Source organism: Acanthochromis polyacanthus, chromosome 21, assembly GCF_021347895.1.
Source record: "Acanthochromis polyacanthus isolate Apoly-LR-REF ecotype Palm Island chromosome 21, KAUST_Apoly_ChrSc, whole genome shotgun sequence".
Lineage (NCBI taxonomy): Eukaryota > Metazoa > Chordata > Actinopteri > Pomacentridae > Acanthochromis > Acanthochromis polyacanthus.
The window spans coordinates 8,232,153-8,246,429 of NC_067133.1; the positions used below are offsets into that span (position 1 = coordinate 8,232,153).

Consider the following 14,277-nt stretch of genomic DNA (forward strand, 5'->3'; position numbering starts at 1 on the left):
GACGACAGCTGCCGACTCAAATACTTAAAGACTTAAATAGAACCCATAGATCCACTCATTAGACTCAAACACTACAGTGGGGAGGTCTACACGTGTTTTATTTCTTTCATATAGTTCTTAAAAGTGTTCTGCAAATATGACAAAATCTGCTGGATCATAAATATACATACAGAAATGCTAATATTTGGCTTAATTCGTCAATTTTCTCCTCAGTTTGGTTCTTTTGGTTTTTATCTTCAAGCTCCTGGTTTATCTTTGCCTCCATTGGACAGAATTGGTTCAGTTCAACTAAATCTGTTGTCCTTCTGACTCAGACTTATTTCTTCATCAGTCCACAGGTTCTTGGACTTTGTGCAGACCAGTCTAGAACCTTCATTCTAGCCTGACTGAACCATTTCTTTACCACGTCTGATGTGTGTTTGGGCTCATTGTTAATTGAAAATTAACCCTCTGCTGATGATTTTAGGTTTTCCTGAAGAACGTGAAAGTAATCCTCCTTCTTCATTGTTCCATTTACTTTGTGCAAAGCTCCAGTTCTACAGAGCATGATACTGTCACCTCCATGCTTGATGGTAGTTTTGGTGTTCTTTATTAAAGGCCTCACCTTCTCTCCTTCAAACATATTTCTGCTCAGTTTTTGTTCCATATGACCACAGAAATTTCCTCCAGAAGACCTTTTCTTTGTCCATGTGATCAAAACAAACTTCAATGGAGCTTTAAAGTTCTGCTTCGAGAAGAACTTCCTTCTTCATGGATCCTCTCAGCTCATGTTGATGTAAAACACTGTGGACACTGACAGCTGTGTTCCAGCAGCTTCTCATTCATTCAGATCTGCTTTTTGATGATTCTTGGTTGATTCTTGATGATCCTGACTGATTCTCTCAGCAGCAGGTTATAGTTTGTGTTTTCTTCCTGATGGTGGCAGCAACACAACTGGACCATGAACTTTATACTGACAAACAGATGATTTTAGAGCTGAAGCTGCTTTAAAATGGCTTCAAGTCACTTTCTAAGTTGTTCATGTCAGTGATTTGCTTTTTCAGATCTTTGCCGAGTTCCTCAGACTTTCCACTGTAGTGTTTGAGTCTAATGAGTGGATCTAATGGGTTCTATTTAAACTGGATCAGAGGAGTCAGCAGCTGTAGTCGACTGGAATCAATCTGGAGAAGCTATATCTATAAAACAATGGATTTACCTTTTAAAATGTGACAGGCTGAGGTTATTAAACAAATATGTGATAATATAATATCAATATAATATCATTGTATTTATGAGAAACTGTTACCATAATGTGAGCTTTTACGTGTAATTTAACATAAAAATGTTTGTTAGACTGACCTTAAATGTTAGAAAAATGATGGCCTTGTGAAAAATGATTTAATTCACACTGGAAAAATGCAAACAAAAATCAAAACAAAAAGGAAAATTTCAGAAAAATGGCAGATCTGGTTTCCATATGTAATGTAGTTTTATATTAGATGTATGTTTTATTTTGTTTTTCCAAAATGTTAAAATCTGTGAAACTAAATAGAAAAGAAAATTAATAAAATTATAATTTTTAAAGTATACAATAAATGCAGATATATGTACCTTTGAAAATAATCATAATGTATCAGCTAAAAATCAAAATAAAGGGGAAAAGCACCTAAAAATTGTACTTAAATACAGAATAAAGACCTTTACAACTGAATGTTAATTCCACCTGTTCTACTGAGACCTGTAAGTTTGCTACAGGTGAAGTTTGCATTCATATTTTATTGTTGTCAGAATGACTTTATCAAGAAACAAACTTTTCGCTGCAGAAATTAACCTAATCTCTCAGGTTTATTTAGTCCCTGCAAGTCCCCTATGGGGCCGCGGGCCGCAGCTTGAGAGCCGGCATCCTCAGTTGACTGCAGAGTGATTAAAAATGGAGCTCCATGGAAACCTGCGGGCCAATGGAGGAGCGTGAAGCTGTTTATAGGGGGGTGTAGCGTTTCTATGGAGCCGGACAAACCTCCTGCTGCAGGTATTAAACCGAGAGAACCGGAGGAGGAGAACCAGAGAGAAGAACCGCAGGAACCGTTCTGTTCTGATCTGATGTGTTCTGATCTGTCTGCAACTGTAAAGAAGACAACCAGCTGCTGAGAACATTCAGTCTGAGTTAAACATTCAGGATTTAACAGAAAATCAACATTTCAGCTGATAAAAGGTGAGTTTGGATGTTTATGCAAAAGAGGCCTCTAAATGACCCACTAAAACACCTCCGCAGAGACCAGTAATCTTACAAATATTGTAGTCAACATTTACTGTTAAAATGTTACACTAGTTTAGTACTTTTGATTATTTTAAATATTTGGTGCCTGAAAGTACAAAATGTGCCACCTTTACGCGTAAAACGTCCAGAATTCCCTCAAAGTTTTTCATTAAAAATAAAGATAAAAAGGAGTCAAATTATAACAATATCGTTTATTAAAGACGTTTTCAAAGTTTTAGAAAGTATTTTTTAAAAAACGTTTAACCCTTTAAAGTCCTAGTGAAGCTGCAGATGCAGCTTCACTCAGACTGGTGCGCGTTTTGCTCAGCGTCAAGTGCGCAACAGAGTTTTCAGGAAAGTTCTGAGACCTGCAAACATAAAAGAGGAGATTTTTTTATTACGTCTCTTTAAATTTCCAAAATTATTTTTAATTTTAGCTCCAGCATCCATCCAGGTGACAGACATTCTGAAGGATTTAAATGTGGATCTGCGCGTCTTTACGCATTTTACGCACACAGAGGAGGTTTTTAATTGTTCGGTTCTCTCGGTGTGTTTTCGGTCCCGTCAGCCGGTGGTCGGTGGAGGAGGAGACTGAGCGGAGCTGGACGGAGTCATGCTGTCTCTGAGCTGCGCGGACCCGTGGCCGGAGGGCTCGGTGGGTCTGGAGGAGGAGGTGGTGACGGCGGCTGCGCAGGCCGAGCAGCGGGACGCAGAGGGCGGCAGCGGCTGCTCGGTGAGTCTGGACGACAGCCTGACCAGCCTGCAGTGGCTCCAGGAGTTCTCCATCCTGGGGGGAAACGTGCCGCAGCGCGTCCAGCAGCAGCACCTGTTCGGCCAGCTGGGCTCCGAGGCCCCGGCCTCCCCTCTGGCCGGTGATCCTGCCTCCATGGGGACGCCTCTGACCCCGGGGAAGCCCACGGCCGCGGCCTACAGCCGGTTACAGGCTCTACCAGGGATCGTGGCTCATGGACACTGTCCCGATGACGTGGACTACAAGACAAACCCGCGCGTCAAACCTCCGTACTCGTACGCGACGCTCATCTGCATGGCGATGAAGGCGAGCAAGAAGAGCAAGATCACCTTGTCCAGCATCTACCAGTGGATCACCGACAACTACTGCTACTACCGACACGCTGACCCCACTTGGCAGGTACACAACTACACACAATACAACTATACAACTACACAACACAAACATACACAACACAACACAAACATACACAACACAACAACACACTCCACACTGCCACACACTGTATTCATCAGACGTGTTGTGTTTAACACTGTGTGTGTCTTTGTGTTTCTTTGTGTTGAGTTTCTGCAGATCTCAGCTGGAAAGTTTCTATTTGAGGAGCTTTGAGAACTTTGAGCTGCTGATTAAAAAAACTCAGAGCTGCACTGTAAAAACCTGGACTTTAACACAACTCATTACTATTATTATTATTATTATTATTATTATTATTATTATTATTATGTATTACTGATTATATTCGGGTTTTTAAAAATATCCTTTATTTAACAGCTCTGAATAAATAAAAACACCTCATACAAGTTTAAGACCATTTTATGTTTTTTTTCATATCACATGAAAATATCAGTAAAAACAGAAATATATTGTACATTTACACCTTTTTGTAAAGTAACATTAAGACCCTGTTACAGAAAATAACAATAACATTTACTTTGTTTTTAAAGAAAATAAAATGGAAACGTATTGCAGTGTGATAAATATTTCCTTTTTATTTAATACACTGTTAAAAGACCTTTCTTTTTTGGTGATTTATTTTACAGGTTGTATCTGTATTATAGTTAATATCATTGCTTTCACACTTTTAAATATTCTTCATTAAACTGCCAAAATTAAGGCCATGCTGTAAAAAAAGAAAAAAATTCTATATAAACTTAAATAATACACTGAACTTTTGACTGTGAATAACCATATTTTTTATTTTATTGAAGTAAATTGTTAAATGTACAAAAATACCAATTTAGCAGTTTCTTAAAAATCTATTTTTTATTTAATACATTTTTTGGATGATTTCCTTTAAAAATGTTTTTATCCACATTTTTCCATATTTTTAAAATATATAAAAAAATCAATACCAGTTAAACAAAAATACAGTTTTAAACTTGTACATTTACAGTAAGTTTTTGTATTGATACAGACATTTTATATTTTAAAAAAATCCAAATGTTTAAAAAATCTGGAAAATAAATTGGAAGAATTCAGTGTAATCACTAAACTTTTTTTCATTTGGTGACAATTATCAGAAAGTTTTTTTATTGATTCTGCAGTTTTAGATTTGTTTTATGAAATGTGAGATTTATAATTACTGTAGTTTTAACAACAAAAATAATGAATTAAAGTTTTCACCAGTATAAAATGTTTCCTTATTTTACTTTAACTGTTTTTTTGTTTTTTTTGCACCACTGCTGCCAGGATAATGCAGTTTTAACAGTATTTTATTTTCACAGTGCAGGAACACTCAGAGGTACAAAACTTTAACAGAAAACTTGACCTTATTTCCTTTTCATCTGTTATTACTTAACTGTGCTCAGACTACAGCAATAGATGGAGGAGCTACAGGAAGGTGATGGGCACCAGGTTCTCCCTCCAAAGTGGAGGAATTTCACAGAAAATTAATTTGTGGATCAATGATTGATGGAGCTGTTGGCTGGTCTCATGTGCTGCAGAGCTTTGTGTTATTGTAAGGCTGTACATGGGGCAGATAATATTTAACAAAGGTCACAGGGCCACAGCTCCATTTATAGTCCAGTGAAGACGATGAATGTGAGTTAATGTGATGAACAGGGCTGCTGGGATTGTGTCTGAACATGATAATTCATTATTCTAAAGGTGGTGTCTGTTTAAAGTTTAACATTTGAGAAATGTTGCTGAAAATTATGATACAAATGTGTGTGGTAAATGTGTAGCAGTCAGTTAGCTCAGCTTACATTAATTTGCCATCAAGCCTAGAAAAGCTTTTTCTTGCTGAGAAGAAAGATATTAAGCTCTTATGAGTGTACAGAAAACACAAAGAACATATCTCATAAAGCTGATTAGCTTGGCATAAACTGTAAAGTGGGAAAACGCATAACCTGGCTGTTTTTTCTTTTTGAGAAGAAAGCTTTCATCTACTGCTAAATATGAAGCTACAGTCAACAGATGGTTAGCTTAACTTAGCTTAGCATAATCCAGAAGCAAGTTAGCTTAGCTTAATTTAGCATTAAGACTGGAAATCAGGAAATGGGTAGATTGGCTGTGTGCTTTTTACTGAGGCTAAAGATACCATTGCTATTAAATATGAAGATACAACCAGGTTGGCTTACCTTTTGTTAGCGTAAACCAGAAGTCAGTTAGCTTAGCTCACCTTAGCTTAGCATTAGCAATGATGGAAAAAGGTTAACATAACCAGCCCAGTTTTACCTTTCTTGTTGAGAAGAAAGATACCACTCTCATGTCTGAATGGTACAGGAGCCTGTTAGCTTGAGTTAGCTTAGCATAACAACTGGAAACATTGGCATACAGCTAGCTTGGCTCTGTTTTTCTTGCTTAGAAGAACCACCCTACTCTTGTGTCCATCTTGTGACAGTCCTTGTTAGCTCAAATTAGCATAGCATAAACTCTGAAAAGAAGAGGAAACAGCTGACTGAGCTCTGTCTTTCTTCCTGAGAATAAAGATAACTCATTCATATCAGTACAGTAAATATGTTGCATTATCTAGCATCTGGTTAGCTTAGACTGCTGTAAACACTGGAAAGTTGGGGACACAGCTAGCTTGGTTGTACCTATCTCATATCTAAAAGCTGTGATAAATATGAGGCTACAGCCAGCAGCTGGTTAGCTTAGTGTAGAACCAGGAAAATGCCGATTTTGTATGAATATCAAAGTATAGAGAACAGACAGAAGTTCGAGGAGCTAGCCAAGAAACTCAAATTAATTCTTTCACAGATCTTCACTGACCAAATTGATTGTACCAGTATCTGGACTTACAGAACTTTGGGGTGGTTTGATAGAGCCAGACTGTTTCCCTTTGTTTCCAGTCTTCATGCTTTGCTAAACTAACCAGCTTTTGGTTGTGACTTCTGATTTAACCTGCAGTCACAAGAGTGATATCAAAAATCAAATTCTCAGCAAGAAAGTGATATTTTTTTTGTTTTGTTTGCTAAGATGTTTAATTATTCCCTAAAAACAGGACGGTGTTTAATGAGGAAATTTATCTGTAAAATCTGCATTTCTGTTTTCAGAACTCCATTCGACACAACCTGTCTCTCAATAAGTGCTTCATCAAGGTGCCTCGGCAGAAGGACGAGCCGGGGAAGGGAGGTTTCTGGAAGATCGACCCGCAGTATGCTGAGCGCCTCCTGAGTGGCGCCTACAAGAAGAGACGAATGCCTCCGGTCCAGATCAACCCGGCGCTGCAGAGCCGCCTAAGGGTCAACCTCCAGCCCCAGTCCAGAGGCCCCTGCAGCCCCACCGGAGGTCAGATCAGCCTCTGCATCAACCCAGAGTCCCAGCGGCTTCTGCGGGAGTTCGAAGAGGCAACTGGGGCCGACCAGAACTGGGACCCCCATCTGGCCGAGGGGACCATGCTGGGGTCCTGGCCAGTGGTCCGGGGAAGAGGTGGGCACAAGAGGAAACAGTCGCAGGGTTCCAGAAATGGTGCCTCCAAGGCTCCCCGACGCTCCAGCTCCCCTCTGCTCTCTGTGGACGAGCAGAAGGAGATCGGACCCCTGAAGGGGGACTTTGACTGGGACGCCCTGCTGGACTCGGCCCTCAGTGGGGAGCTGAGCCTGGATGAAGGTGAACCTTTGAGCCCCATCATAAAAGACGAGGAACTGATGGTTCGAGGGGCCCACATCTCTCCTGTTGAAGCCCCGGCAGGGACAGCGGACATCCAGAGGAGCTCCGACTTTGACGAGGAGACCTTCCTGGCCACGGCCTTCCTGGAGAGCCCCTGGCCAGAGGAGGACCAGGGTCGCAGTGATTTTCTCTGCAGCTCCACCGTCAACCTGGACCAACTGTTCGGCCTTGAAGACTCTTTAGACCCCAGCACCCGGATTGACCCCCTCCTCTGAGGAATACTTGCTTTTGGGATGTTCTTACACACTGAAAATCCTTCTCGATGCGACTGGGAATAACAGACTTTTTTGTAAAACTTTATTTTCCTTTTCAAGATGTTTAAAGTATTTTTAGAATGACTTTTTGATTCATGCTGGGAATACATCCTCAATGCCTACTGAACAAAGATGCCACAACATACAGCAGCACAAGTTCACATCATTGAATCTGTTTTAGTGAAACATGCAACAAAACCAAGTTTCCAGAGTTACAGCCTGGACACACTAGAAAGTATCTCGGTGAAGTTAAGATGCACGTCTCTCCTAAATAAAGGACACTTTTCACTGCAGGAACTTGAGGTCTGTGTGAGGTGGCACTAATGGTTAAGGGAAGCATTCATCATGTTCATCACGGCACTTCTGTTCCAAGTTGGATGTATCGGATCATTTAGAAGAATTTTCCACTTCTTGAAAGTAGAAAACTGGTAAATACAATAACTATGATGTGGCATGAATGCAGCATTAGGACAGATTTATTTTGCCACCACTGATCCGTTGGAATTCATTGGTCTTGCAGTGAAAGTTCACTGTTTTATGGTCCCTGTTTACATCATTCTATTGGGGCAACGAGGAGCCATGGGGATATTTTCAGAGGACACATCTTTCTGTTTTTAAAAGGAAGAAACAACGGAAAGGAATCAGCAGGTGGAAGGAGATGAAGACTGGAGCACTATGATGATGATTTATGAGATATTTGCCAAATGAGGTTTTGTGTAGGGGTGATTTACTGTAGTAGCTTGGTTATCTTTTCTTTTTTCGCGTGGAGTTTTTTGGTACTAACTCTTCTCTGTATGCAGTTCCCAAAATGAACAAGGATCATTTGAACTAATTCTGCAGGATAGGTTGGCAGAAAAAATGAATCAGACTGAAGTATTACTTGTAGAAGTACCGTAGTTAGTATGCTCTTTCTTTGTGACTTTATACCTGATAGATGCAAAGTAAACAGTAGAGGACTCATGTCGGAGTTTGTAAAACGGCTCGAGGCAAAATTCTCCAACAAAGACCTATTAAGAGGTGAAAATGCTCACTTTAAAAAGGTTTTGTAAATGAATACCCGACCTTCTATGTGCCAAGAACAACACTTGGGACTCGACAGGGTGACTGTGCTTTTATTGCACAGAGAGCATGAATAGAAGCCGGACTAATCAAACCAAATCACTGCGCATGAAGACAGTTCCACATGCAGTAGTTTCTCTCTAAAATGTGTGAAAGTGCAATCAACGTGATGCTTGTTCTGTTTTGCATTCAATCCATACATGCAGTTTACTTCAGAGACAATGCTTTCACTTTTTGTGTATTCTGAGGTGCGAATACGCTTCAACAGGAGAAGGACTCTTTGTAAAAACCATCAAACATGGTTGTCTTTTGGCTCTTCAATCAAATCTCACTTAAAACCACAATATTGGCATCTTACCTCATGATTGGTTATCACTGTTTTCTCTTTTACTTTCCTGTTTTTATTTTATTGTCCACTTTATTTTGACAATAAAAGCAAGTTTTACTGCATTTGGTTTGTCTAACTGATACAGTTTATTTTTCCTCACAAAACTGCGTTTTTATTTACACTGAAATATCTCAACAACTATTGCACGCAACAACTATTGCGTGCTTTACTAGGAAGTTTGGTTCAGATGTTCGAGGTTCCAAGAAGATAAACTCAGTTTGGTAAGTTTACCTGCAGCAAAACAAGCAGGTAAAACTTTTGTTTAATTCAGTAAAACATATCTATTTCTACTTGGGGACTGGCATCGAACTTTGGAATAGGTTTCAAGGTCCTCAGAGGATGACTTTGGTGGTGATGAATTGAAGTATCTCAACAACTACTAGATGGATTGGAATTAAAGGTATTCATGGTCCCCTGAGGATGGGTCCTACTGACTTTGGCTGTGATAAATTGAAATATCTCAACAATTGTTGGATGAATTGCCATGAAACTTCACATTGGCATTCATGGTTTCATGAGAATTGAATGACTGATGCCTTTGGTGGTACTTTGCATTTTCGTCTGGCACAATGTTTGTTGGCATTCGTTTTTCCGAGTGAAATATCTTGGCATGAAAGTTGGTTTGGATATTCATAGTACCCTAAGGATAATCTCAAATTAATTGGGTGATATTCTGATTTGTCATGCAGCGCCACATTCAAGTCAACTTTTTGATTTTTTCCTTGAGGTTTGTCTGTATTTTACTGTGGATTGACATTGCATTCTGAAAAGTCATTCATGGTCCCTTGAGGATGAGTCACACTGACTTTGGTGGTGATTATTTTATTTTATTTTAATTGAAATAGCTCCACAATTATTGGACAGGTTGCCATGAAACTTCAGATTGACCTTCATGCTTCCAAGATGATTAAATAACTGATATCTTTGGTGATCCTTTGGTTTTTCTTCAAGCCCAACCATGATGTTGATGTTTGTGGTTCAGAGTGAAATATCTCAACTTTTGGATAGCTAGGGATGAAATTTGGTTGAGATATTTAAGGTGCCCAGAGAATACATGAAGAGTTCATTTGTGAAAACGGGTAATTCCGTTTTCAGAAAACTAATTTTTTATTGTTTACTTGAGATAATAATAATAATAATAATTTATTTTTTCTGTGTTTTGTCATGTATTTTTCTACTGAGTCAAATCCACTCAACTTCAGTTTGATTGATATTATCTCAAGTAAACAATTTTAAAAAGTTTTCTGAAAATTTATCAAAACGGAGTTATCTGCTTTTGCAAATGAACTCTTCACATACAAATGACTTCAATTCCACAGTTCCACAAGCAAGTTTTTTTTCCCTTGTCTCAGTGAATTGGCATTTAATTCTGAAAAGGCATTCATGGTCCCTTGAGGACGGGTCCTACTGACTTTGGTTATGATTTTTTCAAAAATTGACGTACCTCAACAACAGGCTGTATTGTTTCCTTGAGCTCAACCTTGATGATGTTGATGTTTGTTGTTCAAAGTGGAATATCTTGGAATTAAATTTGGTTTGGATATTCATGGGGCAAAGAGGCTAATCTTGAATTACTGGGGTGATTTTCTTACATTTCCTGTAGTGTCACAAGCAAACTTCTAACTTTTCACTGGTTCAGTGAAGTGCTTCTGCTGAGTTGTATAAAATTCTGTAAAGATATTGGTGATTCCCTTACTTTTCCTTTCTTAAAGTTTAATTCATTTTGTTAAAATAAATGAAAGTTTACTTCCTGGATTGCTTTGACATTTGGTTCGGGCATTCATTCATGGTCACCTCAGGATGAACATTTTTATTCAACTAGAACTTGAGTTTTTGACCAAACTCTGCAAAGCTAATGGCATTCCCTTCAGGAAATGTCAGCATGCTAACTAGCTGAACTCAGATGGTGACACCTGCTAACAAGAGGCATGTTAGCGCTATTAGCATGTGCGTTGCTGCTACATGGCATCTTGTTTTGCTCTGCTCGCCGTCTCCTCCCCCACCTCGTTCTGCTTTAGTGTGGTTGATTTACGCCGGTCTTTTCCTGCTCATCAGGCCTGGATGGTAATAGTAGCAGGGGGTGGCTCGGTGTCTCTTTCAGGCCTTTGTCTCTGCTAAGTCAGACTCTTGTTCTTCATGGCTCTTGGATCTGTGGCCCTTCATTGGGTTGGTGTGGGGTCTAACAGGGACAAGTGTCCCACGGCCCCATATATCACCGCTTGTCTGCCAGCTGTAGACCACACCGTCTGACCTTGCAGCAGATTAGAAGGTGGCTTGCGTTCAGAGTTGCATGAATAGGCGCAGTAATCAAATGCAAATACGCCGAATTTAAGAAGGCAGCGTCCCCCCAGGGTCGTGAACAGACAGGCCCTCTGTGGTCACTGATGAGGTAATGATGGCTCACAGATGAAGGCCACAGATACAGCGCTGTAATGCTACACCTCTGTATGATGGACACCCAACACTCTGCTGGAAGGCCAGGATGCTGCATCTTCATGCCCGACTCGAGCGCTGTTTTCCTGGAAAGAAGAGCTGACATTTCCCCCTCCAGGCCCCCTGGACTGTTAATACCTGCAGGACGTGGAGCTCCAGCTGGATTGCAGGGCTCATAATCATAATGCGACAGGCCGGTCAGATGAGAGGCCTCAGTAACCTGATGCAGGTATTATCGGCTGGCCCCGCTGACGGCTGCAGGTAAGAGGAGCCTCCAGGTGAAACGCTAACCCTCACCACTTGCTCCAACCCAGAAACGCTGCGAACTGAAAGTGCTAAACGCCAACACCTGATGTGGTCGGATGATGCAGCCATTTGCAAGAACGGTCAACTGCTGAAAATAAAATCCCAGGATTTTAACAATTTTTTGCCTGTACTCCGTATTTAAACATACATTATTATAATGATGATCTTTAAAACAGTCAGTATTTTTGTTTTAATCAGAGTTGTAAGTTTAAAAATGCAGAATTTTAAATTTTCCCAACACCTTCTGTAGTCATGAGGCCACACAGCATCACACTCCCACCTCTATGCTTCACTGTCCGGACTATGCATTCACTGTGGCAAACAAAAAAACTACCAAAAAGAGACTCAAAATGCCTCGGTGCTTCAAAAATGATCCTGGTCTCATCTGATCAAAGAACGTTCTCCAACATTCATCATGCTTCTTTTCGTGATCTTAAGCAAACTTTCGCCTGGAAGTTCAGTTTTGACCAGCAACTGGGTTTTGTTCTTGTCTTCTGTCCATAGAGGGTGATGTTCTGAAGTATCCTTCACAAAAACTCTGATTTCCATGATGGAAAACAGATTTCTGTCTGTTTTCCATTATGTTTTTGATTGTGAAAGTAGTTCACTGTCTGTGGAGTCATTTTAAGAGATCTGACTAGTGGTACTATGGCTGCTTCTACACCTCCTGGTTACTGCTGACACTGTAGTTCACTGGTTATTAGATCATCCTCCTGGATCCTTTTCTTTCTTTGTGAAGTCTCACAGTCAGATTTTCACTTCCTGTTCAGTTGTCTTCCACATGAAGCCATGATGCAGACATAGACAGACACAGCCCATAGGTCCAGAACTGAGAAAGTTCTGCTATTCACACCTCATTTTAGAACCATGGTCTTGTAGTTAGACTGATTATAAATCACAGCCGGACTCAGTTTGGTTTCAGTCACAGATGGATTCATTTTGGTTGCAGAGTTTGGAACCTGAATTTAAATGTAATCTTAGTCTCTATGGTTCATAAATAAGTTTCTAAGTAGAAATAACATCAACATTTGTGGTTCATCTATAAACATCATCTCCATAACAACTTTTGCTGTCATGCAGCCTTATATAATCACACCACCACATCTGTGCTTCACTGTCAGGACTACAGTATACATGTACAGTGGTAGTCCTGCTCATTTTGTCATTTTATTTTGAACATTTTTAGTGTTTTTTTGGTCATAAACAGCTGATTTTAGAACCATATTCATGCAGTTAGATTGATTGGAAATCACAGCTGGACTCAGTTTAGTTTCTGAGCTGAGGGATGTATTTTCAACATAATCTTTCTGCAGTATTTTAAGTTTTTAATTGCTTATATGTAGAAATAACTCAAAACAATGCAGTTGGTAAAAGATGATACAGTGAAGAATCATTTCGATGATATTTCACAGAGGTACAGATGCAGGCCCAGGGTAGCTAATCGGGAGGACCGAGACAATTCCCGGTGGGCCGGTCTGATGTTTGGGCCGCTGTTCAGTCATGGCACCGGGCTGATCATTATGCTGCTACCGCTGTTCCTGGGCCGCCTCCACTGGCAGCTCTGTTTTATTTTACGCACCGTGACGTAACTCGTCTTTGCACACGGTCAGAGGTGTTTGAAAGATGAAAACAGGAAGAGCAAGTGTGGTGTGGAGAAGGTAAGAATTAAAAGAGGAAAGTTCTGGAGACAGACGCGGCTGAATGTGCAGAAATTGGAAACTTTTTCACGAAAGCTCGCGGTTTGAAACGTCAAATGAGGCCGAGGAAACGGATACGGACTTTGTTGAACTTTGCAAACCACCATTCAAATTAATTATTGTGTGTCATTGTGCCATAAAACATAACGTTTTATAATTTAAATAATAGTATGATGCTGGGAAACTTCGTCCTGTAGCCCCTCAGAGTCAGAAGAAAGATCCAGCACCAAGCAGCAGCCAAGAGCCACAAGTCCAGAGTGGCAGGTAGGATTGTCCATTGAGTGAATATTATTAGAATGAATATAATGAAGAGTCTGGTGTAGACCTGCTCTATATGAGAAGTGCACCGAGATGCGACATAATTCAGCTCTACATTCATGAAACTGACCTGATGGCTTTGTAAAAAGTGGAGATTTGCATTGAGAGTTTTGACCATTTTAAAAAAGTGATTTAGTGTCAGAGGCAGAGCCAGTAGTGATGAGGGGATTACTGCTGTCAGTGTGGAAGGAACAGGTGAGCTGTTGGAACAGAGTGAACAAGCAAGCATTAGTTCCAATACTTTCTATGCCCAAATGATAGCAGTGACCCATTTTATATCATTAAAAGATAATAAATACACAAAGCCCACAACTCAAAGGGAATAGGATGAGATAAAAAATATTTACTTTCATTACTGATGTCCAGTTTTAATAAACTTCATGCTACTTTTATAAAATTATGAAAGTGAATAAATTGTATTTCTGTGATCTGTGTTTGATTTCTGCCTTTTCTCCTGTCATCCAGATGTTCAGAGGGAGCCGATGCCACATCTGGTTCAGCCGATGGAAGGTCTTGAAGTTCTCTGACTGGAGATGGTCCTCTCACTGGACTTAAGGTTCAGATGCTCAGAAACAAACTCCACCAATGAGCCAACAGGGAAGCTTTAGGTTTATTAAATGTTGCTATAAAGCAGGGGTGTCAAACTCAGTTCTTGGAGGGCCACTATCCTGCATGTTTTAGATGTTTCCCCTCTTCCAACACACCTGATTCAGATGATCAGG

At 40.1% G+C, this 14,277-nt stretch overlaps 1 protein-coding gene across 1 annotated transcript; it reads left to right on the forward strand.

Annotated features, from left to right (window-relative positions):
- Positions 1–10: 10 nt before the first annotated feature.
- foxj1a (forkhead box J1a) lies at positions 11–8,863 on the forward strand. Its single transcript, XM_022200023.2, has 3 exons — positions 11–2,191; positions 2,805–3,386; positions 6,485–8,863. Exons 2-3 carry the CDS (start codon positions 2,850–2,852, stop codon positions 7,313–7,315), a joined length of 1,368 nt encoding a protein of 455 aa, XP_022055715.1. The 5' UTR covers positions 11–2,191; positions 2,805–2,849; the 3' UTR covers positions 7,316–8,863.
- The last annotated feature ends 5,414 nt before the right edge of the window (positions 8,864–14,277 follow it).